This window comes from Hevea brasiliensis, chromosome 10 (genome assembly GCF_030052815.1).
Source record: "Hevea brasiliensis isolate MT/VB/25A 57/8 chromosome 10, ASM3005281v1, whole genome shotgun sequence".
In the NCBI taxonomy this organism is placed as follows: Eukaryota; Viridiplantae; Streptophyta; class Magnoliopsida; order Malpighiales; family Euphorbiaceae; genus Hevea; species Hevea brasiliensis.
In genome coordinates, this window is record NC_079502.1 from 100,070,727 (window position 1) to 100,091,533 (window position 20,807).

At 35.9% G+C, this 20,807-nt stretch overlaps 6 protein-coding genes across 6 annotated transcripts; 4 read left to right on the forward strand and 2 right to left on the reverse strand.

The window, feature by feature from the left end:
- Positions 1-670: 670 nt before the first annotated feature.
- On the forward strand, positions 671-3,596 carry LOC131169299 (probable polyol transporter 4). The gene is made up of 2 exons (XM_058128487.1): positions 671-1,051; positions 1,814-3,596. The coding sequence occupies exons 1-2, from the start codon at positions 850-852 to the stop codon at positions 3,175-3,177; spliced, it is 1,566 nt and encodes a 521-aa protein (XP_057984470.1). The 5' UTR covers positions 671-849; the 3' UTR covers positions 3,178-3,596.
- Positions 3,597-4,206: 610 nt separating this feature from the next.
- On the forward strand, positions 4,207-5,667 carry LOC131169447 (uncharacterized). Its single transcript, XM_058128676.1, has 4 exons — positions 4,207-4,260; positions 4,346-4,454; positions 5,226-5,432; positions 5,573-5,667. Exons 1-4 carry the CDS (start codon positions 4,207-4,209, stop codon positions 5,665-5,667), a joined length of 465 nt encoding a protein of 154 aa, XP_057984659.1.
- A 2,506-nt stretch (positions 5,668-8,173) lies between these two features.
- Positions 8,174-10,021, forward strand: LOC131169301 (uncharacterized). The gene is made up of 5 exons (XM_058128490.1): positions 8,174-8,386; positions 8,467-8,681; positions 8,998-9,168; positions 9,260-9,495; positions 9,637-10,021. Exons 1-5 carry the CDS (start codon positions 8,317-8,319, stop codon positions 9,884-9,886), a joined length of 942 nt encoding a protein of 313 aa, XP_057984473.1. The 5' UTR covers positions 8,174-8,316; the 3' UTR covers positions 9,887-10,021.
- Positions 10,022-10,857: 836 nt separating this feature from the next.
- Positions 10,858-13,137, reverse strand: LOC110668237 (lanC-like protein GCL2). Its single transcript, XM_058128488.1, has 6 exons — positions 12,843-13,137; positions 12,555-12,733; positions 12,306-12,417; positions 12,088-12,204; positions 11,685-12,002; positions 10,858-11,467 (listed from the first exon to the last, which is right to left on the reverse strand). Exons 1-6 carry the CDS (start codon positions 13,026-13,028, stop codon positions 11,129-11,131), a joined length of 1,251 nt encoding a protein of 416 aa, XP_057984471.1. The 5' UTR covers positions 13,029-13,137; the 3' UTR covers positions 10,858-11,128.
- Positions 13,138-13,196: 59 nt separating this feature from the next.
- On the forward strand, positions 13,197-16,774 carry LOC131169300 (clathrin light chain 1-like). Its single transcript, XM_058128489.1, has 3 exons — positions 13,197-13,930; positions 15,631-15,784; positions 15,908-16,774. The coding sequence occupies exons 1-3, from the start codon at positions 13,470-13,472 to the stop codon at positions 16,490-16,492; spliced, it is 1,200 nt and encodes a 399-aa protein (XP_057984472.1). The 5' UTR covers positions 13,197-13,469; the 3' UTR covers positions 16,493-16,774.
- A 1,222-nt stretch (positions 16,775-17,996) lies between these two features.
- Positions 17,997-20,520, reverse strand: LOC110668319 (expansin-B3). The gene is made up of 4 exons (XM_021829514.2): positions 20,169-20,520; positions 19,660-19,966; positions 19,314-19,443; positions 17,997-18,582 (listed from the first exon to the last, which is right to left on the reverse strand). Exons 1-4 carry the CDS (start codon positions 20,329-20,331, stop codon positions 18,385-18,387), a joined length of 798 nt encoding a protein of 265 aa, XP_021685206.2. The 5' UTR covers positions 20,332-20,520; the 3' UTR covers positions 17,997-18,384.
- Positions 20,521-20,807: the final 287 nt, after the last annotated feature.

The window sequence follows — 20,807 nt, forward strand, 5'->3', positions numbered from 1 at the left end:
AATATTTTTTTAGATATTATGGTTCAAATTGTTATTGAAAAAAATTAATTAAAGATTATTAAAGATTATATTTTATTTATAAAAATTCTAAAATAGATAAATAATTTTAAACTTTTTTTAATAATATCTAGAATAGTAATTTTTTGAAAATTAAGTTTAAATTGCAAAGTCAAACAAGCTTTAAAGTAATATTTTTATGAAAAATGCTTCTCTATTTTTAAAGTCTCACATTTTATGTTAGTATAATTTAATGATAATTATGAAGTGATAGGCATAATTCAATAATAAATATATATATATATATATATATATATATATATTAAATTTGAGGTATTTAGGTTTGATTACTCTAATTTATAATTAGTAAATAGTTATAGATCAAAATTAATTTTTTTTTTTGATAGAAACAGAAAAATAATTTATTAATTAGAAATAAAAACCAAACTACCATTCAAATAAAAATGATTCTTTGCTATTTGCTTGGAAAAAAAAAAAAATAATAAAAATAAATTCATAATCTAGAACACCTGTGCATTATAGCTGTTACGTTGAAAGCGCCAATAAATCTAATTTTTAAAGTAGCAGGTCAATTCAACGCATTGTGATGTTTACCATTTCTAATTCTATGTAAGCATATTGCCTAAGTATTTAGTTTACGAAGTGGTTTGCGTGCTCAACAAAAATAAAGACCCCACTTGTTCAAGACTTGTCTTCCTCCTCTCCCTCTCTTTGTTTAGTTTCAGATCTAAAACCACCAACCCATATCCTTGGTTCAGTCAAAACCCACCAAGAGTTCTTTCTGGGTGTGTCATTTGATTCCTGATAGACAGGAAAGAAAGGGAAGCGGGAATGGGCTTGGTGGGTGTCCAAGAAAATGGGAATCGGGAGATGGATGTGTCTTTGGGAGGGAAGAATAAGTACAAGAGAATGGATTCTGAGTTCACGGAGGATCTTGATGATTCGCATCATCAAGATAGGAGTTCAAGTGCTAGAAAATATGTTCTTGCCTGTGCCATTTTTGCCTCTCTAAACTCTGTTCTTCTTGGCTATGGTAAAAAATATCTTTCCTTTTGACTTCTGATGAATAAATGGTAGTGGTTGCTATTGCTGTTGCTAGTGTCTTAACAATTTGTTAATTGTTTTGATATTATATTTGATCTGCCCTTCTTTTGGATTCCCCATTGGCTATTGTGCTTAGCAGTTGGATGCTGTTTTGTTTCTTTATTTCTTGGGAATTCCCTGGAATTTCTGTATGTCTTATGTGCCCTTTTCTTTTTGGTTATTTTGGATTATCAGAAAACTTTACTTCTAATCTTATGGAATTTATTTTGAATATAATCCATTTTACTTTAGAATGTTAGCAAAGCAACCTAGATGTCTGAATTAACTATATAGATTTGAAAAATGTTAATATTGTTGGTTTTTTTTCTTTTTTGGTTGGGTTGTGGGGTTTGGTGGTGTCTTTCCTCATGATTAAGTAATGATAAATAAAAATGGTTTTTGATTGTTGGATGAAGTGGTTATTAGATTTTGTAATACGTTGAGAGGAGGATCAGTAAAATTGGATATTAGTTTGGTTAAGACACTAGGCCACCTAATCTTCCATCATGATAATGCAAAACTAATTTAGAAATCACTTTGCGCTGGTTGTATCTAATTTTGATCATCTTCTGACTCTTTTCATCTTCAAAATCTTGAATTATTCCCAGGCTTATTTTTTAAGAGTCATTTTGGAACAAACCCCTACAGAAATTACATTATTCCTGTTTTGAACCCTCTACTTGTAGTTATAAAATGACATTATGATCTACAGATGTAGGTGTCATGAGTGGAGCAATCATATTCATCCAAGAAGATCTGAACATAACTGAAGTGCAGGAAGAAGTTCTGGTTGGGTGTTTGAGCATTGTATCACTTTTTGGTAGTTTAGCTGGAGGAAGAACATCAGATGCTATTGGTAGAAAATGGACAATGGGCTTAGCTGCTGTAGTCTTTCAAAGTGGTGCAGCTATAATGACACTTGCTCATTCATTCCAAATACTTATGATAGGAAGATTTTTGGCTGGAATTGGAATCGGCTTCGGAGTCATGATTGCCCCAGTATATATTGCTGAGATTTCACCAACTGTTGCTAGAGGCTCTCTCACTTCCTTCCCCGAGATTTTCATAAATCTTGGAATTTTACTTGGTTATGTTTCAAATTATGCATTTTCAAATCTTCCAGTGAACACAGGTTGGAGGGTAATGCTTGCTGTCGGAATTTTGCCCTCAGTCTTCATTGCAGTTGCACTTTTCATAATCCCTGAGTCACCGAGGTGGTTGGTCATGCAAGATCGAGTTGAAGAAGCAAGATTAGTGCTCTTAAAAACAAATGAGAATGAGAGAGAGGTGGAGGAGAGACTTGAAGAAATACAAAAAGCTGCAGGAAATACCAATGGAGACAAGTATGAAGAAAAGGCTGTGTGGCGTGAACTTCTCAGCCCTTCTCCTGCACTTCGACGGATGTTGGTGACTGGTTTTGGAATTCAGTGCTTCCAACAGATCACAGGAATTGATGCAACTGTTTATTACAGCCCTGAAATCTTCAAAGGAGCTGGGATTCAGGATGAAACAAAGCTTCTTGCTGCAACAGTTGCTGTGGGCGTTTCAAAGACTGTTTTCATATTGGTTGCTATATTTCTAATTGACAAACTTGGGAGAAAGCCCTTGCTCTATCTGAGCACGATTGGAATGACTATTTGTTTGTTCAGTTTGGGGGTTACGCTCACATTTATTGGGGAAGGACAAGTTGGGATTGCACTGTCAATTTTGTTCATTTGTGCAAATGTAGGTTTCTTTTCAGTGGGAATTGGTCCTATATGCTGGGTTGTGACAACCGAAATATTCCCTCTAAGGCTGCGTGCTCAGGCTGGTGCACTTGGGGCAGTGGGTAATAGGGTGTGCAGTGGTTTGGTTGCGATGTCTTTCCTATCTGTTGCCCGAGCAATTTCTATGGGTGGAACTTTCTTTATCTTTTCAGCAATTTCCTCACTTTCTGTTGTCTTTGTTCATACACTTGTCCCAGAGACAAAAGGAAAGTCGTTAGAACAGATTGAGCAGATGTTTCAGAATGAAGACCAATGGCAAGGGGGTGAAGTGGAGCTGGGAGATGTTGAGCATCTTGTGGAGAAAGAGTGACTCGTCCTTGATTGGAAAGGCTAATTAAACAAGCCTTAGCTATCCAACTTTTGCCAGTCAGAAACTATTATGGTTGTTGAGGCACTATTTGCCAATTACCTAGATTCTCACTGGTATTGAATCAGCACCTGTTAGAGTTTGCAGCCTCAAGTATCTATGAGCTCGCAGCAATGGAAGCATGTTTAACATAAATTAAAATTACATTTTTTGTAATCCAAGTGAGATGCATTACTGGAATTACTTCGATATGTACGTTAAGAAGTTTATTCTTATAGGATTGATTCACTTGAATTCCATGAGGAAATCATATTGATAAGTGAACTATAGAATGGAATTTTAGGCAGTGTATTGTTGTCTGGAATATTGTAAGATGAATCTAAATAAAGTTCACAACTCCAAAGGAGAGAAGCTGAGACAAATTTGTGCAACAGAATTCATCATCATATGTAAATTTTTTTACAGGATCTCCAGGTTTGTGTTTCTTTCGGACCTTGCCGATCAGATGCAGACAACATGTGCACACTGATATAAAAAAAAGGCAAAAACAGATAGTTCAGCTATAAACATGGTTTGAAATTATTACAGAAACATAATGTCACATATAAGTGGAAATGGCTCAAAACTGGATCTCACAAGTCAAAACTAAACTCCCTCTGAACTGCATGTGCCTCTTTCAACCTGCACTTGCATTATTTTGCATTTTAACAAGGATATGGATAAATCTGATTCCTCTGGAAAATTATTTGTTCATTAGTGAACTATAAAAGAAAGAGCTATTCCTCTATATATCCTTTTCCATCTAGTGGATTTAAGGCTTACACCTTTCAATGAAAATCTCGAGTCTTAACCACTGTACCATGACTTGCCAAAACTAAATACACAGAAAATCGTTGCTTCCCATCCTTCCTGTAACCTTTTGCTTTTGACTCATATATATATGCCCCTTTAATGATTCTGTGCCGCATATTCTCTAATTTATTCACTCCAGGCCCCTTGAACTTCTTCCTTGGTTTTCCTCACTTTCAGACCATGGGACAAATCAAGCACAGCCATGTACAAATAAGAGGACAGATATTGGCACTGGTAATAAGCTTATATGGATCCTTCTTCTTTTATCTTGTTCTTTTCTTGGTTGCTTATTTCTATATGCAATCATACATGCATTTAGATTTGCAATGGATTCTTGTATCCAGGTCCAAAGGTGGTGTTGTTCCCTCATGGATTCCCAGAAATCTGGTACACTTGGAGGCATCAGATGATTGTTGTTGCTGATGCTGGTTATGGACCAATTGCTATGGGGTTATGGACTCTCTAATGAGAGCCAGAGAAAGGGTCATTTGTGGACCTTGACGATGTTATTGCCCTTCTTGACACTCTTGACATCACCAAGGTTAGTGGGATTTCCATAAACTCTAACTCCTTTATTTTATTAGTACTGATTTTAATTTTGATTCAGATCAACAAATAAATGATGGTGTTGGTGCTTTCATGAATGTGCAAACTTTAATCGTGACTTACTGATTTATGTAATCAGTTATTATGGTATCCTGCTAGAATTTTCAAAGTTATTGGAATCCAACATGTTGCAGAAATGACACTAAAATTGATTAAATTGAAAAAAAATATAACAAATAAGAATGCAAGAATTTAATGTGGTTTAATTATAAGAATTATGTCCACGAGCGAAAATAATTAAAAAAAAAAAAAGGATAATTTTGCAACAAATTAAAATTACTCTTGACCCCACTGAGTTACACTATTTGCAGAGCTCTTTCTTGCATCGATTTCACTTGCTCGATTGATGGCCAAGTTGGACCGTGGGCTTCAGTGAAGAATGGGTCAAATGGAATGGTGGTATTCATTCATGGGCCAATTCAATTTAAGCCATTTTCAACACAATGCTTGTAAAAGACAGTGTTAGCATTTTCCAGCATTTCTTACCCGAAATTTCCAATAATAACAATTTCTTTCAAAATTGTGTTACAAAAAAAGAATCTCAATTAACTTGGTTTATATTTGAATTGTTTTGGAATTTTGATCTCAAGCAGATTTTGGCCGGCTAGAGATCAAGACAGTTATAAGAAACATCTGCATTCTCTTCTCTGGAGCTGAGCTACCAATAGCTAGAGATGACCAAGAGATCATGGACTTGGTCGATCCTTCTACTCCTCTAACACCATGGTTCTCTGAGCAAGATCTTGCAGTTTATTCATCTTTAATTGTATGTGAACTCAGAATTCCGTTTTCCATTACAAGTACCATAAAGGCACATGCAACTAATGAGAACCCTCCAAACAAGAACCTTTAACCAAATCACCTCTAGCTTTACCAATATCTCCCAACAAATATGAAATTCTTGCAATTGGTTTACTGTTACTTCTACATTTGTTTTTAGGAGTAGACTCTGGAGAAACGTCAAGCATTGACTGCATCCTAAAGATGCCTGGCATGAAGGAGGGCGTAAAGGAGCGGACAAGCAAAGAGTTTTGAGCCTGATTTGGAAACTGTCTTCTTGGAAGAAGGGAACCATTTTATTCATGACAAAACATACAAAGCAAGTGGATGAGTTCCTCATCAGCTTCGTCAACAAACACAGGAACAACCCTCGACAAGATTTTAATAATTTGTTAAAAGGTAAAATAAGAGGTTTTGAAAGTGGTGGATCCTAAGCTTCTTTCTCAATTATGTTATTTCCATTTTAAAAAGCTTCCAATTTGGGGGCCTTTGACGGCCTAGTTTTCCACCAAACTATTGATAAACAGCGTCTTTATCTTTGTGGCTGGTAGCCAAATACTGGTGATTTTTGAGGAAGACAGAGTAATCAATAAGGAATCGCCACAACTTTGAAATTGAAACCCACAGCCATGAAAATCAAGAAATTTATCCCATAGATGGCAAAAAGACAGATAAAATCTTGTAAGGATTCATTAAGTTGAATGGTTATTATGAAAAATATTATTTTAAATATGTTAATTAAAAATTATTTTCATTTTTTTAAATGACATTTAACTTTTTTTAGAAGAAATAAATTTCAAACCCAATTTCAAATAGGCTGCAAGTGAATGTCATGATCATATCCTAACCTAATATTATCATCCTGGAGAGTTTTCCAAATAGGCTGCAAGAGTTGTCACTGATCAGCCATACGTTTCGCTCATCTTAGTCTTTGGAAGTTCTTGCTTTCTCACCCTCCCTGATCAGCCATGGAACAGATTAAGCCCCTTCGGTAATCTTATGTTTGAACTTCATTTAGTCATTTATTTTTTTATTTTTTATTTTGACCATATTATCTTTTTTATTTAACTTGAAAATTAATATTATTAATATTTTTATTTTTTATTTATAATTTTAACATTTTAATTAACGTATTTCAACTTTGTTAAAATATTTTTTATTAATAACATAAAATATAAAATATTTATTTATATATAAAAACTTAAAATTAATTATAAATTTTTCTATTAATAATAATAATAATTTTATTATTTTATCTATATTTTTAAAATTATTTAATTATCTTAAAAAATAATTATTTTCTTATTTCACTAATAACATAAATGATGTAATGTAAAAGATTAATAATTATATATTTATTTAAATAATATAATATATTAATTTAATAATTATATATTTAATTTAATAATAAAATAAATAATATAATGTAATAAATTTATAATTTTATATTTATTTAAATAATAAAATAAATTATATGATATATACCCTTATTAGTCATTTTACATATTAATAGTAACAGCTAAATATAATTTTACCAAACACTTAATATAAAAATCATTATAAGTTCCTTGGTAATATCTTATGTTTGAACTTCATTTAGTCATTTATTTTTTAAAACTTGAACTATTTAGTCTTGCAAAGGTTTTTTTTTTTTCTCCTTTAAATATAATGAGTAATAAAAAAATTTTTGATTTAAATTAAATGAAAGAACTATAAATAAAATAAGAAAAAATAACTAATGTATTTTTTAAGAGAGTCAAATAGTTAATTTTATTAAAATAAGAGATTAAATAATAATTTTTTTATTTTATTATTTTAGATAAAATTACTATCTCATCTCGCTTCTCATTCTTTTAACAAAAATAATTATCTAGTTCTTTATTTTAAAAAAATATATTTTTTTTTATCTACTCTTTAGTTCATTTGGTAATTTTGTTTCGGTAATTTTGTTTAGTCCTTGTAATTTGAGAATCATAACTATATAATTTCTTTATTTTTTAAGTTTTAAATTATTTAATCCTATAAAAATAATCTCTCTCCTATTTTAATATATTATTAATAAAAAAATTAATTTAAATTAAAAAAATTAAAAATAAATATAATAAAAATATAAAAATTAATTAATATATTTTTAAAATAAAAAAAATAAATAATTAATTTTATTAAAATAAAAAAATTAAATAATAATTTTTACTGTGACAATAAGGGGGAGGGCCTTTGAAGCCTTAGTTTTCCACCAAGCCATTGACAAACAGTATCTTATCTATGATGGTTGGCAGGCAACCACTAGTGATTTTTGAAGAAGACAAATTAGCACCAACTTTGACAGTGAAAGTGAAGAAATTTATCCCGAAGATGTAAAAATCAGACAAAAATGATCTTGTTGGGAATCACTAAAAGTTTGTTTGAAATTATAATTTGAGCGATTATTTAAATAATATTTTTTTTCCAAAAAAAATTATTTTAAACATATCAGTTAAAAATTTAAAATAATTAAACAAATTCTTAAAATTATTATTTTTTAAATGACATTTAAATCTCTTTTAAAAAAATTAAATTTCAGACCCAACGCCGCTCATGACGGAAGTAAATGTCAGGATCGAACGCATGAATTTAATTTGAATTCAATTAAAATATATAATTTATAAAAATAACATATATAAAATAAATATAAATTAACAAGAGATTTTTTAATAAAATTATCTTGATAAAATTCAGGGCTTGGTACCCATCTTCGTCCTAAGCTGGGTCCGTACCTGATCCTGACCCAAACCTAATTATTGCCTTTAATTTGTCCTTACTTGGCAACTAATACTCTAAGGGTCGCTCTTGGCAGATTCCTCTATTCCTTCCACTCATTATAGTCTTTGGAAGTTCTTGCTTTCTCGCCCTTACTGATCAGCTATGGAACAGATCAAGCACACCCATGTTCAAGTAAGAGGACTAAGACTACATGTGGCAGAGATTGGCACTGGTATTCTTCTTATTTCAATAATTTTTTTTTTCATTTGAGTTATCAAAATAATGTGATTAATAATGGGAACTTGTGTGCAGGTACTAAGGTGGTGTTGTTCCTTCATGGATTCCCAGAAATCTGGTATACATGGAGGCACCAGATGGTTGCTGTTGCAGAAGCTGGCTACAGAGCAATAGCTATTGATTTCAGGGGCTATGGACTCTCTGATCAGCCACCTGAGCCAGAGAAAGGGACCTTAATGGACCTTGTTGATGATGTTGTTGCCCTTCTTGACACTCTTGGCATCAGTAAGGTTAGTGGGCATTCCACAAAATTCCTTCTTTTCTCGAATTTTTTGTTCACTGCACAAGTAGTAATCTTGGTAAAATTAGTGATCAATTGCCCAAGATATCTGGTTCTTGGATCCGATACATGCAAAGGTCATCTAGAGAACATATATAGGTGCACACTGTCATCACACTTGCCAGATTTTGTAAATTAAATTAAAAAATTTAGTATATGTGTGTTTATCATTAGTTTACAAATTTCATAAATGGGTTTGCCATGGGGTCAATATCTAATCCACTTTGCAGAAAATCTACCTGATGTCGTCTATGTTTTGGTAGCAGGTTTTTCTAGTTGGCAAGGATTTTGGGGCTTTGCCAATAAGCCTATTAGCTGCCCTTCACCCGGACAGGGTGTCTGCTTTTGTAACTCTTGGTGTTCCTTTCATGCTACCTGGTGCTAATGCTGTCCAAAATCATCTCATGCCAAAAGGTTTCTACATAACAAGGTGGCAGGTAGATTCTCACTTTCTTTCTGTGTTCTAATCGTTACTGGGAGAGACCTATTGTCAATCTCAATTGACATTTGACAATTGTATGTATCCAGGAGCCAGGGAGAGCTGAAGCAGATTTTGGCCGGTTAGATGTTAAGACAGTGATAAGAAATATTTACATTCTTTTCTCTGGGGTTGAGACACCAGTAGCAGGAGATGACCAGGAGATCATGGACTTGGTTGATCCTTCTACTCCTTTACCACCATGGTTTTCTGAGGAAGATCTAGCAGTTTATGCATCTCTTTATGAGAAGTCCGGATTTCGTTATCCTTTGCAGGTTCCATATAGGTACATATGCAAGATGCTTTATGTTTGAATCTAGCCATAATGGTTTATGTTTCTCAATTCCTTGTACTTACTCGATCATATTATATCATTCCTTAAAAGATGGACATCCTCAAGCTTTAACTGGTTGATACTTCTGTGCAGGAGCTTAGTAATAGATAGTGGAATAACTTGTCCAAAAGTCAAATGTCCAGCATTGTTCATCATGGGTGAGAAGGACTACGTCCTGAAGTTTGTAGGTATGGAGGATTACATAAGAAGTGGACAAGTGAAGAATTTTGTGCCTGAATTGAGTATCTTATTCTTGGAGGAAGGTAGTCATTTTGTTCATGAACAACTTCCAGAGCAAGTGAATGCGATTCTCATCGACTTCCTCAACAAACATAGTAATTGAAGTTGATGTTCTGTGAGCACCTCAAGTTTGGTAATAGTTTCCATTTGAGAAAATAAAGTTCCCTTGTATGCGTCTTTTGAGTTGCTTGATGTTGATGTAATATGTTTGGAGACATGAATTTCCCTTTTATTTTTATCTCTAATGCTTAGTTAAACAACATGAAAATTGATAAAATGATTAGTGTAGGGCTAACTTCCTGAGAATAACAATTTGATTGATCCTTCTACTCTACCTTCACACACTTGCATATAAATTATTGGAGGTATAGGCGAAATCTACATCTATTTATCAATATGCATGACACGATCAGCAAGACGATAAAGGTACGGTGGAGAGATTTTCAACCTCCTAACAAATGGCATTATTATTCACCTCAAGTTCTTTTCAATCAGATCCTTTTGATCCCATGATCTGCTGCGTAAGAGGGAAGGATTAGGAACATACTTCAAATGGGACAAAGGCTTCACCAAAGCCGAATACACCATCAAACCAAATTGCAAGAAAGCTTTGTTGAAGACGACAGCCACAAGAAATTTGAAGGAGATCAAGAAGGCAATGGATGTGTCATGAATAACTTTTTCCCCACCAAATCGAAGAGCTTTGATATGATTAGTTCCCCAATGGTTAAAGATTGCTGACAGCTTGTGCATAAATAAGACACTTTCCTATTCAACAAACTGAATTTCCACATTCTGATTGTCATTCTTCTCTCTACTTCTTTTCCTTGCAATATCGTCAGTATCTACCCCTTTTGCTTCTGTTTTTTATTCTTCCCTTTTAATCTTCATAAACCATGCATATTTAATAACTAATTTAAAAAAAATAACATGCATCAATGACATAATATACAAGAGATACATGTGACATTAATAACTACTAAACACTCCTTTTATGATAGGAAAGAATGATTCATACAATCTTTTTCCATCTCTGCGGAAATTATTCACTAACAATTGAACAATACCGAGTAATAATGTGATAAAAACTTGTAATGTAAATTAATTTTATCTGCAATTAAAGTTAGCTTCTACAATGTGGTAGCAAGACATTACCTTTCTGATGAAGATAATGTCCTTTAAAACTCGTCCTAGACAGAGCACAATACCTTGGCCAAACTTAAACCAACTTATGAAGTATATTTCACATGAATATTACATTCTGATATGGTACTCAAAAGATTGTACTACACCAATAGAAATATTAGCATTAAACCCCACTAAACCATGTCAAAAATTCAGAATTTCAGAGTTCATACGCAGGGAATCTAGCTCCGGAGGGATCAATCATATCTAGGAAAAGATATGCCATACCACCATTCCCTTCAAAAAGTGAGTATGGGCTATCGCCTCCATGCATCTCTCCAGCAGATATAAGTTTGTGACCTCTGTCAAGTAGAAAGCTGGCAAATGCTTTGGCCCTGTATAAGTACTCTATGTTTCCAGTCATTTGGTACAATGAGAGGAACACAAATGCGTTACCACTGATGCCATGGCAAATGCCAATTCGCTTGAGCAGCCCACGGTTCCACACTACCTCTGCTGCATCTACAGCTGCTTGCAGAAATTCTTTATCACCAAAAACCTGAATAATAATAATAGTAAGTTATTTTTTGGAAACCTAGATAAAGAAGCTTCAAAAAGGGGAAAAGATGGAACTTAAGTTTGAAGGGTGAGCTAAGAACAGTTTCAGGAATGAATAACTCATATATTTAGGTCATATAAGTTAATGAAACAATCCAGCAAGAACTTCCATGAAAGGAAACTCTAGTTTAATAAATTTGTTAACCAGAGAATTTTACCTTGGCTGCCTTGACAAGTGTGAGGGCAATTCCGGGGGCTCCATGGCACCAATGCACAAGAACATCCCTCTTGAGATCTTCTTCGCTGGCAGGGTAGTTTCCACTGGGAAAGCGATTCTTGATCATGTATATAAGAGTACCCTTGACATCCTCAACCTCATCCGGTTTCAGTTCTAAATCCATCAAAACATGCATAATGCCTGCTAATCCATGAGCAGCACCCCAATATCTCTCGCCATACCATTCATACATTAATGGGGGCCCTCCTTTCTTGGCCAATGACCGTCCATTCTTAATAATTTCATTTGCAACTGCACGCTACATTGAGTTTATCCAAATATTACTTTACTGTTTAACAAAATAGAAAATAAATTAGCAAAATCAGTTATAATAGGAATCTCACTATAGTTTTGTGAGGAATAGTGCCCTCGCCAATATGTTTGTTTAAGAACACACAAGCCCACAAGTAGCCGCTTCTTCCATATAATAACTCGTCAGGGTGATTTTTTGACAGCTTAACCTGTTTCATCTATCATACATAAATTCTAAAGCAAATAACGGGGAAAAAATGTTGACAAAATAATGGCTGCAAATTCAAGCAATCAAGAAGGGTTAAAGAACCTCTCCAAATTGATTGAGATAGTAATTTTGCAATGCTTCATCATTAGCATGCTTTGCTGCAACAGCCCCAAGAGCAGAAACACCGGCTCGTCCGCATATGAAAGTGACATCCCTATTTTGTGAAATATATCACCAAAATCAAACATCACTTAATTAAGCTTAATAGCAGCTTCAAGTGTAAAATGAATCACCTGGCCAGAACACAAACATATAAAGTGATTTATTTTACAGGATGGAGAAAGGGGGCACCTAGAAGCAAGAGAAGCAGAGTCGCAGGCCTTAACAATTTGCAAGCACAGGAAGAGATCATTTTTATTGTTGCTAACTTTATAGCTTTTAAAGAGAACGAAGGCGGTGCCAAGACTGCCGCTATAGAGAGTGAAGTCTTGCACGCTCTGTCCACTCAACCCCCACGTCTCCACCACTATCTGAAACAAACCCACAAACACCTGGTGGGTCAGCCCAAAATTCCACAGAAGAAAAGCACCAAAGAAAAGGAAACACAACAAATATATAAAGAATAGAGAGAGAAGGTACAGTTTCTTTAAGATCCAAGGCAGCGCGTTGAAATCGCTGGGAGAGAGTAGGGTAAGGCATAGAGAGAAGATTCATAAGAGAATCTCCATCAGTAGTCCCTTCTTCTCGTGGTTGTTGGGTTGAGGTTGCTGCTTCTTCTTCCTTCACAAAGTCAGGCATTACATTGGGAAAAAATCGATCAGCCATTTTCTTCCTCGCAGAACCTATGATTCCTTCAATGGAGAAAGATGAGAGTTTTGTAGATCGCACCGTTCACCAGCTTGTCCTATTCCTTGCACGTTGAAAAAGCAACATGTCAACGTGGCAGAAAATCCTTAAACTAGTCCAAAACGACAACATTTCATCAAACCGAATCATTTTTTATGGATCGGCAAAATTTGACCTTATTGCCCTTTTTTTTGGCCTATTTATATTAATTAAGGCTGTGGCAAAGCAGCACGTTTTGGAAATTTTCATTTTTTTTTATTGTTATTTTCTAGTTGGGAGGCAGACTTTTTATCCTCTAGAGATCCGAACACAACGATCCAGAACGAGAAACTTCCTCAACTAACACCCGCCATTGCTCACCAGCCACCGCCCCACCACCACCTACAGAGGTAGAGAGGCAAGGGTTCTTAATCATCGACAATGGCGTCCGCCTTTGACTCCTTCAGTCCCGGGGGAGACGACTCCACCAACAACATCCAAAATGACCAAATTTCATCAAATTCCCGCCCTTTCGACTACGATGGCTATATGGGTTACGACTCCTCATTCCCCGCACCCACCTCCCAGGATGACGTTTTCTCCGGCCAACCTCCACCACCCATCTCGGATGACCTCAATGTTGATCCTCCTGTCAATGTTATGTCGCCCGCCGACTTAAACGACAGCGACCACCCACATTCCCAGGAGGTGTACGGGTTTGGGTTGTCTGCGCCGAACCAGGAGTTCTCCTCGCCTTTCGAGACCACGGGGACGCCTGAAACCAATGGTAATACGAAAGGGTATGGAGAGGATGATGGTGGCATTTTTGCCTCCGATGGACCGCTTCTGCCCGATCCTAGTCAGATGCGGGAGGAAGGCTTCCAACGACGCGAGTGGCGCCGGTGAGTTTCTTTAGTTTCTGTTTAGAGATGGCTTGGATTCTTGTCTTATGCATCAGGTTTGATCTTTATCTGGAGATTGTGTAATCGTCTCATTAAGTTTCATGATTTTCAATATCTGAGACAAAAGGGATTCAAAAGATCAAATTTTTAAATAAATTTGGAAGTTTATTGAACGTTAAAAATTATTTGTTTATGAAGAAATCCGGGATCAAGAATTTTACCGAATTTACTGAATGTCTGCCATCATCAGAATTGCTTTTCAGATTTTGGCATAAAATGATGAACACCATTCTTACGCCAGAAGATGTAATGATGGGTACGAATTCTATCATGATTTACAGGTTTCCTATTAATTTACTTTTAAGAAAGGCAAATGTCTACACTGGTTGCAGTGTAGGTTTTTGGAGGCTGTTGTGTGGTCAACTTATTGGACATAAAATTTGGTTGGAATTCCCAACCTAAATACTCTTTGAGAGTCAAATATGCTGGTTTTCACTGCCTTACTGTTAGACTTCTTTAGGTCCGTTTCATGCTAAACAAATGCTTGGGGTAAGAAGTCGTTATTCAAAAACTTTTGAGTGCTTAATTTGAAACTGAAATTGAGAGTCTGTGTTCCTTCTAATTATTGAAAGGGCACACTTATTGTAGAATTTTGTGGCTTTGCTCAATTGTGGAAGTTGTTGCTCATGAAATATGAAGGATGAGACCAGGGACTTAAGAAGCTGTAGGAAGGCATTCCCACACTTTTAAGATACAAACAATAAGATCAATTGATATGATATTATAAATTGAATAACAAAAAGACTTATTTGAAATGATAACTTACTTGATTACACAAGGTAGTGCAAGTGCTTAGCATATTGTGTTGCCTTGAAGTAGTTTTTTCTGTCATTTGTTAGCTATGTATGAAGCCTCCAACTGTAACTTCACTAATATTGGTCCCATTCTTGTTGTCTCAGCTATAGGGAACTTGCAGATAAAGAGAAAATAGCCAGAGGTCTATCAGAGAGGTCCCTGTTAAGGACCTTTTGACGCTCAAGTTAGAGAGGGTGGTATTATGGTAGAAATAGATTATGGAAATAGTAGAGAGAAAAGAGGTAGGGTAGAGAGAAGAGAGATAGAGTGGAGATAAGAGAGTGTGAGGAGAAGAGGAGAGGGAGAAAGGGGGGAGGAAGGAACCTTTTTTCCTCTTACTTGGCCCTATTTATAGGGAAAGTAGATAATAGCATATTCTTGGGAATTTTCCTTGGTGGGGTGTATATTTTTTTATTTAAAAGGGTATATATTATGTGTGATTATTTATATTATATCATTATGTTTCATCAAAATCCAGAAATATTCTAGACCGATGTCTTTGTCTTTCCTTATCAACTATATTGAATTCCAATGGTGGTGTTTTTAGGTTCTTCAGCATCTTATTTTAGCTACCTTTCTATTATCTTGTCTATCAAGGGTTCGCCCAACAATGAACAAATGATAACTGGTTATGGTTACAAAAACAGAGTGCATGCTTATAATGATCAGTGAATTATTGTTGTCAAACAAAGTATTGAATAATGTTTGCTTTGCATCATCTTATGTGTGTAAATTTAAAGTGAAAAGGTATTCTAGAGATCATTTTGTTATTGTTTGTATGTTTTGCCTGTAATTTAGGTATTAAATTTGTAGATTTTATAACCTCTTATGTCCATTTTTCACAGGCAAAATGCTCTCCATCTTGAGGAAAAGGAGAAGAGAGAGAAGGAGATGCGCAATCAAATTATTAATGAAGCTGAAGAATATAAAAGAGAATTTTATGAGAAAAGGCAGCTCAATTGTGAAACTAACAAGGCTCACAACAGAGAAAGAGAGAAGGTATTTCATATTCTCCCATTTCACCACCTCCCTTCTTCCCTGTTTCTGTCGCATGTGAGCACCCATACACGTTCTGTGCTTCTTTTGGCTTTATTACTCTGATAAAATGACTCTTTTCTGCAGCTGTACTTGGCTAACCAAGAGAAATTCCATAAAGAAGCACACAAACATTATTGGAAAGCCATTGCTGAGATCATTCCTCGAGAGGTTCCAAATATTGAAAAGAGAGGTAGGAAAGATCCTGAAAAAAAACCTTCCATTGTGGTAATTCAGGGTCCAAAGCCTGGTAAACCCACTGATCTTTCAAGAATGAGGCAAATTTTTGCAAAGGTTAAACAAAACCCTCCAGCTCATATGATGCCTCTCCCACCTGCCAAAGATGGCAAGGATGCAAAGGATGGGAAAGATGGCAAGGATGCGAAGGACGGGAAAGACACCAAGGACGGGAAAGATGGCAAGGATGCAAAGGGAGGGGAAGATGGCAAGGATGCCAAGGGAGGGGAGGATCGCAAGGATGAGAAAAGTTCTGCTGCACCTACACCTACACCTACACCTACAACAGCAGCTGCTGCTGTTGCCAACAACCAACCTTCTTTGCCCATTAAAGATGCCCCTGCCAATGTTGCACCTGACTCATCTAAAATAGAGACTCTTGTTGCTGCCGAGGGTGAGCAAACTGCTGCTAGTGAACCAGCCACCAATGAGTGATGGCACATCATGATTTTTATTATAAATTTCGTTTCATTCCTTGAATACTTTGCTTTAACCATTTTTGCAAAGAATAAGTGCATCTGAGTTGGATGTTCTTGAGTCTAACCTGGGCTGTTGCAACTGTTGAGCTTCTTCCTAACTATAGGATTCTCTAGGATTTTTTTGGAATTTTTGTTCTTTTACTTTCTTTCTCTCTCTATTGCAACGTCCAGTTTTGCCCATATTCATTATTTAGATAAATTTGATCTCAGCTTTGAGTTTGATTGTCATATTTCTAGATTTTCCATTTTTAGCATTTTCAAGTTCTATACCTGTGTGCCTAGGCAGAGCAATAAGCAATTGAATACAATAGCTGAAATGGAGATAACACAAAAGAAGGTCTAGAACAGGGAGACCAGGATCCAAAACAGAACTAGAAAAAACTAATAATAAAGCCCGAGGCAGTTAACCAACAGAAGCCAGTTCTGGAGCCACTGAACACAAGGTCGTTAACTTCAAATTGGCTCGAATATGAATCAATGAGTAGAATGCTCTACATTTCACTGGCCTTGGTTCCCTTCACCACCAGACAAGCATTGTTGGTACTGTTATTAGTGAATTTAATAATAATAATAATAATAATAATAATAATAATAATAATAATAATAATAATAATAATAATAAAAGAATCTGAACCTTCAAAAAGAAACATTCTTCTTGAGCATTCTCAAGAACATCCTCCAACTATAGTCATCATCTAACTGTTGTTCCAACTAATTGCATCATCATTTCACTTTCTGCTGCAATTGAGTCGGCATCATCATCGTCGTTATCATCATCATCTCAGCCAACAGAAAGGGTAATTCATGGATCCAGATCTTACATGATAATAAAGAATTCAAATTATTATATTTCCTTCTTTATTCATTCTTAAAAGACAAAAAATTGATCATTTTATATAAGTACCTTCTCTACTTTTTTCAAATCTTATTATCTTGAATAGTAGAGATGACAATTAACCTACTTTTGAATAAAGATCCATGCTCTAATCCATGTATGCCTCACATATCAATTTTCAGTTGTTATTATTTCAACTAAAGAATAAGTTCGATATTATTGAGCATTTTCAATGATTAAGCATCATCTCGAAGTATATCACATGCTAAAGTTGAGATGTAATTAGCTCAGTGCGTATTGTGCGCTCGAGTTGATAACCATTGGATCAAGCAAAGACATGTGAATGGGTTTGAGGGGTAAGGACATTCTCTGAATTGGAATCACATGTGATCAGAGAAAAGTCAAGTTCCTATCAGCTTGGATTTGATGCCGGGACCGCCTCCACATGCAGTTTTTGGCATCGGCAACCTTTCTTGCTTCCACTCAGCAGCCACCCACCAAGCTAGTAGTCACCGTAGTGCTATTAAGCATTCTTGCATGTGAGTGTTATGTTGCCAAAGGCAAAGCCTGTCTACTATATTATTGTTATTAATACCTAATGGGCTCTCCAAATTGAGTACACAGGTACCACTGAAAAATCCAAATTAATAAAAAACAAACAGGGCCTACATACCCCAGACGTTACAAATACTAACACTCTCTACGCTCTCTCTCCTTTGGAGAGGGCTACCTCTACAAACACTTGCACAAACATACCAATTGGCCTTAAAAAACAAGAGGAAAAAGAAAAAAAGAAGAGCATCGGATGCCAAACATTATGCAATCCAATTGTCACTTTTCTCCTAAAAAAGGGTGAAGAAAAAAAAAATAAAAAAGTAAAGAAAAGAAACACCAAACATTGGGAACATTTGTCTCAAGGGGACAAGGGGAGGTTTTGGTTCCTTGTTCCTTGTATCTTGTTTAGCTTAAAGCCAGTTTCGGAGCAAGAGGAAAGGGAGCCTTGTCATATGAATTTAAGAGTAGAAATTGAGGCGAGAGGTGTAAGTTGCTTTTGGAGACCAGTTTCTTGGAATAACATCTCTTGCAGAAAGTGTTCTTCCAGTTGAAAGTGTTGTTAGCTTCACTGAGAATGGTCCTTTTAAGGGTCCCCTAATAATACACCAATTTGCACCCCATAGATGATTCATCTCTAGCCACTCACTGCCACCTGCCTGTAAATGCAAATATAAAAAAAAAAAAAGTAATTAAAGCTCTGCATTTCTATTTTTACAAATAAATTTTTTTTTCCTTGATGGGGAAAGTAGCTTAGAACGTGAAGATTTAAGATTGTGGCCCCAAAGTCACATGCAATAAGTCAACATGAAATAGTCGAAGATAAGCCTGGTCACCATCAAGTTCCCTAATAGAATCGGACCGGTCTAATCGAGTTTGAAATCAGACGGAAATCAATTTGAATTTAACTTGAACAAGACCAAAACTGTTCGATACTAATTGCAGTTTAATTCAAAATTAAAATGAAGTTTCTTTCTTTAAAACAGTAATTATTAGATTTAATGAAAATCAAAATCGAACCGAAAAATCCTATGGTGGGGTCTCGGTTGCTCTAAATTGATTGTTAGGTTTAATTAAAAAAAGCATGCTTTTGAGCTTATTGGCAGCACTAGACAAACATGACAATAAAATAATAAAAGATGGAATTAATTAGGCAAAGTAACATCAAGGCAATGTTTTCTTGATAAAGTGGCAAAGCCAAACATGATTAGTGACTAATATACCCGCAATAATAGGAATTATCCACTCTTAATTAACAACATACTTTATGGAATGACCATTCCTTTTTTTAGCGCTTTTAGGCATCAACTTCTTTTGGGTAAATGAGAAAGTGCAAGCTTTATAACATGCACCTAAAAGAATCCATATATATATTTATATATACACTTACTTCTCTTATATGCATAGATCCAACGTCACCATCACCATCCTCAAACTCTACTAGAAGAGATAGCCAGTAATCTGTTGAACCTTCATTTACATGGAAGGCAATGTTCTTCCCTGGATATTTACATGGGGTCCTACACTCAAAAGGATATAAAACAAATTAAAAATTAATCAAGGAGAAAACAAAGGGACACTTGGGTCAATTTCATTGAAGTACTAGTGTTTGGAGAACCATTTTATAATTAATAATTAATTAACAAATAAACAAAAGGTGACCAAATAAAAAATGACAAAAACTAAACATACACAGGCCGTTAAGCTAGAAAGCTAAAAAGAGACCAACTACATACCGGCGAAAAGCAACAGGGATCTCGCCTCGGTTCCTGAGCTGGCCATTCTCACCGGCTATAGCCATGCGACCAAAGGCTGCACCGCTGAGGTCAAAGTGGGTGCGTCCATTGGAGCAGTACCCACCTGGGCACTCATCTGTTACGATTATGGTTACAGCTCTTCTTGAGCATATGCTTTTGTCTAGGCACTTCACTTTGTAACATGCGCCACAACCTTCTCCGTTCTTGAACAGGATTGGGCTCACTGCACCAACTCTGGCCCTCAGCGGCTTCACGTCCACCAGTGACCCGTACCCACATGCCCCTCCTGCACAAAACATATGCGTTAACAGAGAGGGAAATCTTTCGAGTTCTGGAAATAAAAAATAAATGAATGTTTTTCTTTTCCTCAATTGGGATTTTCTTGACAAATTCCATGTTAATAATTAACTAGAAACCCACCAGAACGAGATCCAAACTACAATGCCAGGGGAATATACTAGAAAAAGTCAAAAAGTGGTGGGACCTACCGTCACTTCCATCACCGTCGGGGCTACCGTACCAGGTAGCAGTAGCTGGATGCCAATGTAGGTCGGTTACACGGTGGGGAACTTGCCCGGAGGCCACCAAACACTTGAAGAACACCAGAAAGAAGAAACCCAAAGGCTGGCTGGAGTTGCGGTGGCGCTGCATTGTTAGAGTTGAGAAAGAAAGAAAGAAAAGCGGTCGCCACCCACCACCAACACCACCACCTCGACGACCACTACAAGGTCACTTTCACTGCGAGCGGCTGAGAACAGTGAAAGAACAGTTGAAAATAAGTTTGCCGACAGCTTTCTTTTGTTGTTTCTGTTGAACTCTGGTCTCGGGAGCAGTGCATATATAAAGAGCACAAGCGGAACGAAGGCTTATTATTATAATTATAATTTACATTTTCTAGTGACCGCGTGGCCCATGAGACTTGGGCTTATTTACAAGGTTTGCCACTTCGATGGCAGCTGGGTCCCACCGACCGTTAAGGCGTTAATTCCGCTGGCCGTACTGTTCTCAGGGGTGTTTTCGTCATTTTAAGAAAAAGATTAGCGCTACTTAGGGAGGAGCGTAGAGTTTAGGTTGGTTTCAACCGTTATTACGTTTGCGTTTTTTTATTACCATGCACGTGGGAAGAG

Bases quoted from the DNA above. Each gene is read 5' to 3' on its own strand.
- LOC110668237 (XM_058128488.1), bottom strand. From the start codon at position 13,028: ATGGCTGATCGATTTTTTCCCAATGTAATGCCTGACTTTGTGAAGGAA. The intron at 12,734-12,842 runs GTACCTTCTCTC...GGTTTGTTTCAG, and splicing joins CCTTGGATCTTAAAGAAACT to ATAGTGGTGGAGACGTGGGG. The intron at 12,003-12,087 runs GTGAGATTCCTA...AACTCAATGTAG, and splicing joins CTATTCCTCACAAAACTATA to CGTGCAGTTGCAAATGAAAT.
- LOC131169301 (XM_058128490.1), top strand. From the start codon at position 8,317: ATGGAACAGATCAAGCACACCCATGTTCAAGTAAGAGGACTAAGACTA. The intron at 8,387-8,466 runs GTATTCTTCTTA...ACTTGTGTGCAG, and splicing joins TGTGGCAGAGATTGGCACTG to GTACTAAGGTGGTGTTGTTC. The intron at 9,496-9,636 runs GTACATATGCAA...ACTTCTGTGCAG, and splicing joins CCTTTGCAGGTTCCATATAG to GAGCTTAGTAATAGATAGTG.
- LOC110668319 (XM_021829514.2), bottom strand. From the start codon at position 20,331: ATGCAGCGCCACCGCAACTCCAGCCAGCCTTTGGGTTTCTTCTTTCTG. The intron at 19,444-19,659 runs GTATGTAGTTGG...TTTTGAGTGTAG, and splicing joins ATCCCTGTTGCTTTTCGCCG to GACCCCATGTAAATATCCAG. The intron at 18,583-19,313 runs GTAAGTGTATAT...TTGCATTTACAG, and splicing joins GATCTATGCATATAAGAGAA to GCAGGTGGCAGTGAGTGGCT.
- LOC131169299 (XM_058128487.1), top strand. From the start codon at position 850: ATGGGCTTGGTGGGTGTCCAAGAAAATGGGAATCGGGAGATGGATGTG. The intron at 1,052-1,813 runs GTAAAAAATATC...TATGATCTACAG, and splicing joins CTCTGTTCTTCTTGGCTATG to ATGTAGGTGTCATGAGTGGA.
- LOC131169447 (XM_058128676.1), top strand. From the start codon at position 4,207: ATGGGACAAATCAAGCACAGCCATGTACAAATAAGAGGACAGATATTG. The intron at 4,261-4,345 runs GTAATAAGCTTA...ACATGCATTTAG, and splicing joins GAGGACAGATATTGGCACTG to ATTTGCAATGGATTCTTGTA. The intron at 5,433-5,572 runs GTACCATAAAGG...ATTTGTTTTTAG, and splicing joins AATTCCGTTTTCCATTACAA to GAGTAGACTCTGGAGAAACG.
- LOC131169300 (XM_058128489.1), top strand. From the start codon at position 13,470: ATGGCGTCCGCCTTTGACTCCTTCAGTCCCGGGGGAGACGACTCCACC. The intron at 13,931-15,630 runs GTGAGTTTCTTT...CATTTTTCACAG, and splicing joins CAACGACGCGAGTGGCGCCG to GCAAAATGCTCTCCATCTTG. The intron at 15,785-15,907 runs GTATTTCATATT...TCTTTTCTGCAG, and splicing joins ACAACAGAGAAAGAGAGAAG to CTGTACTTGGCTAACCAAGA.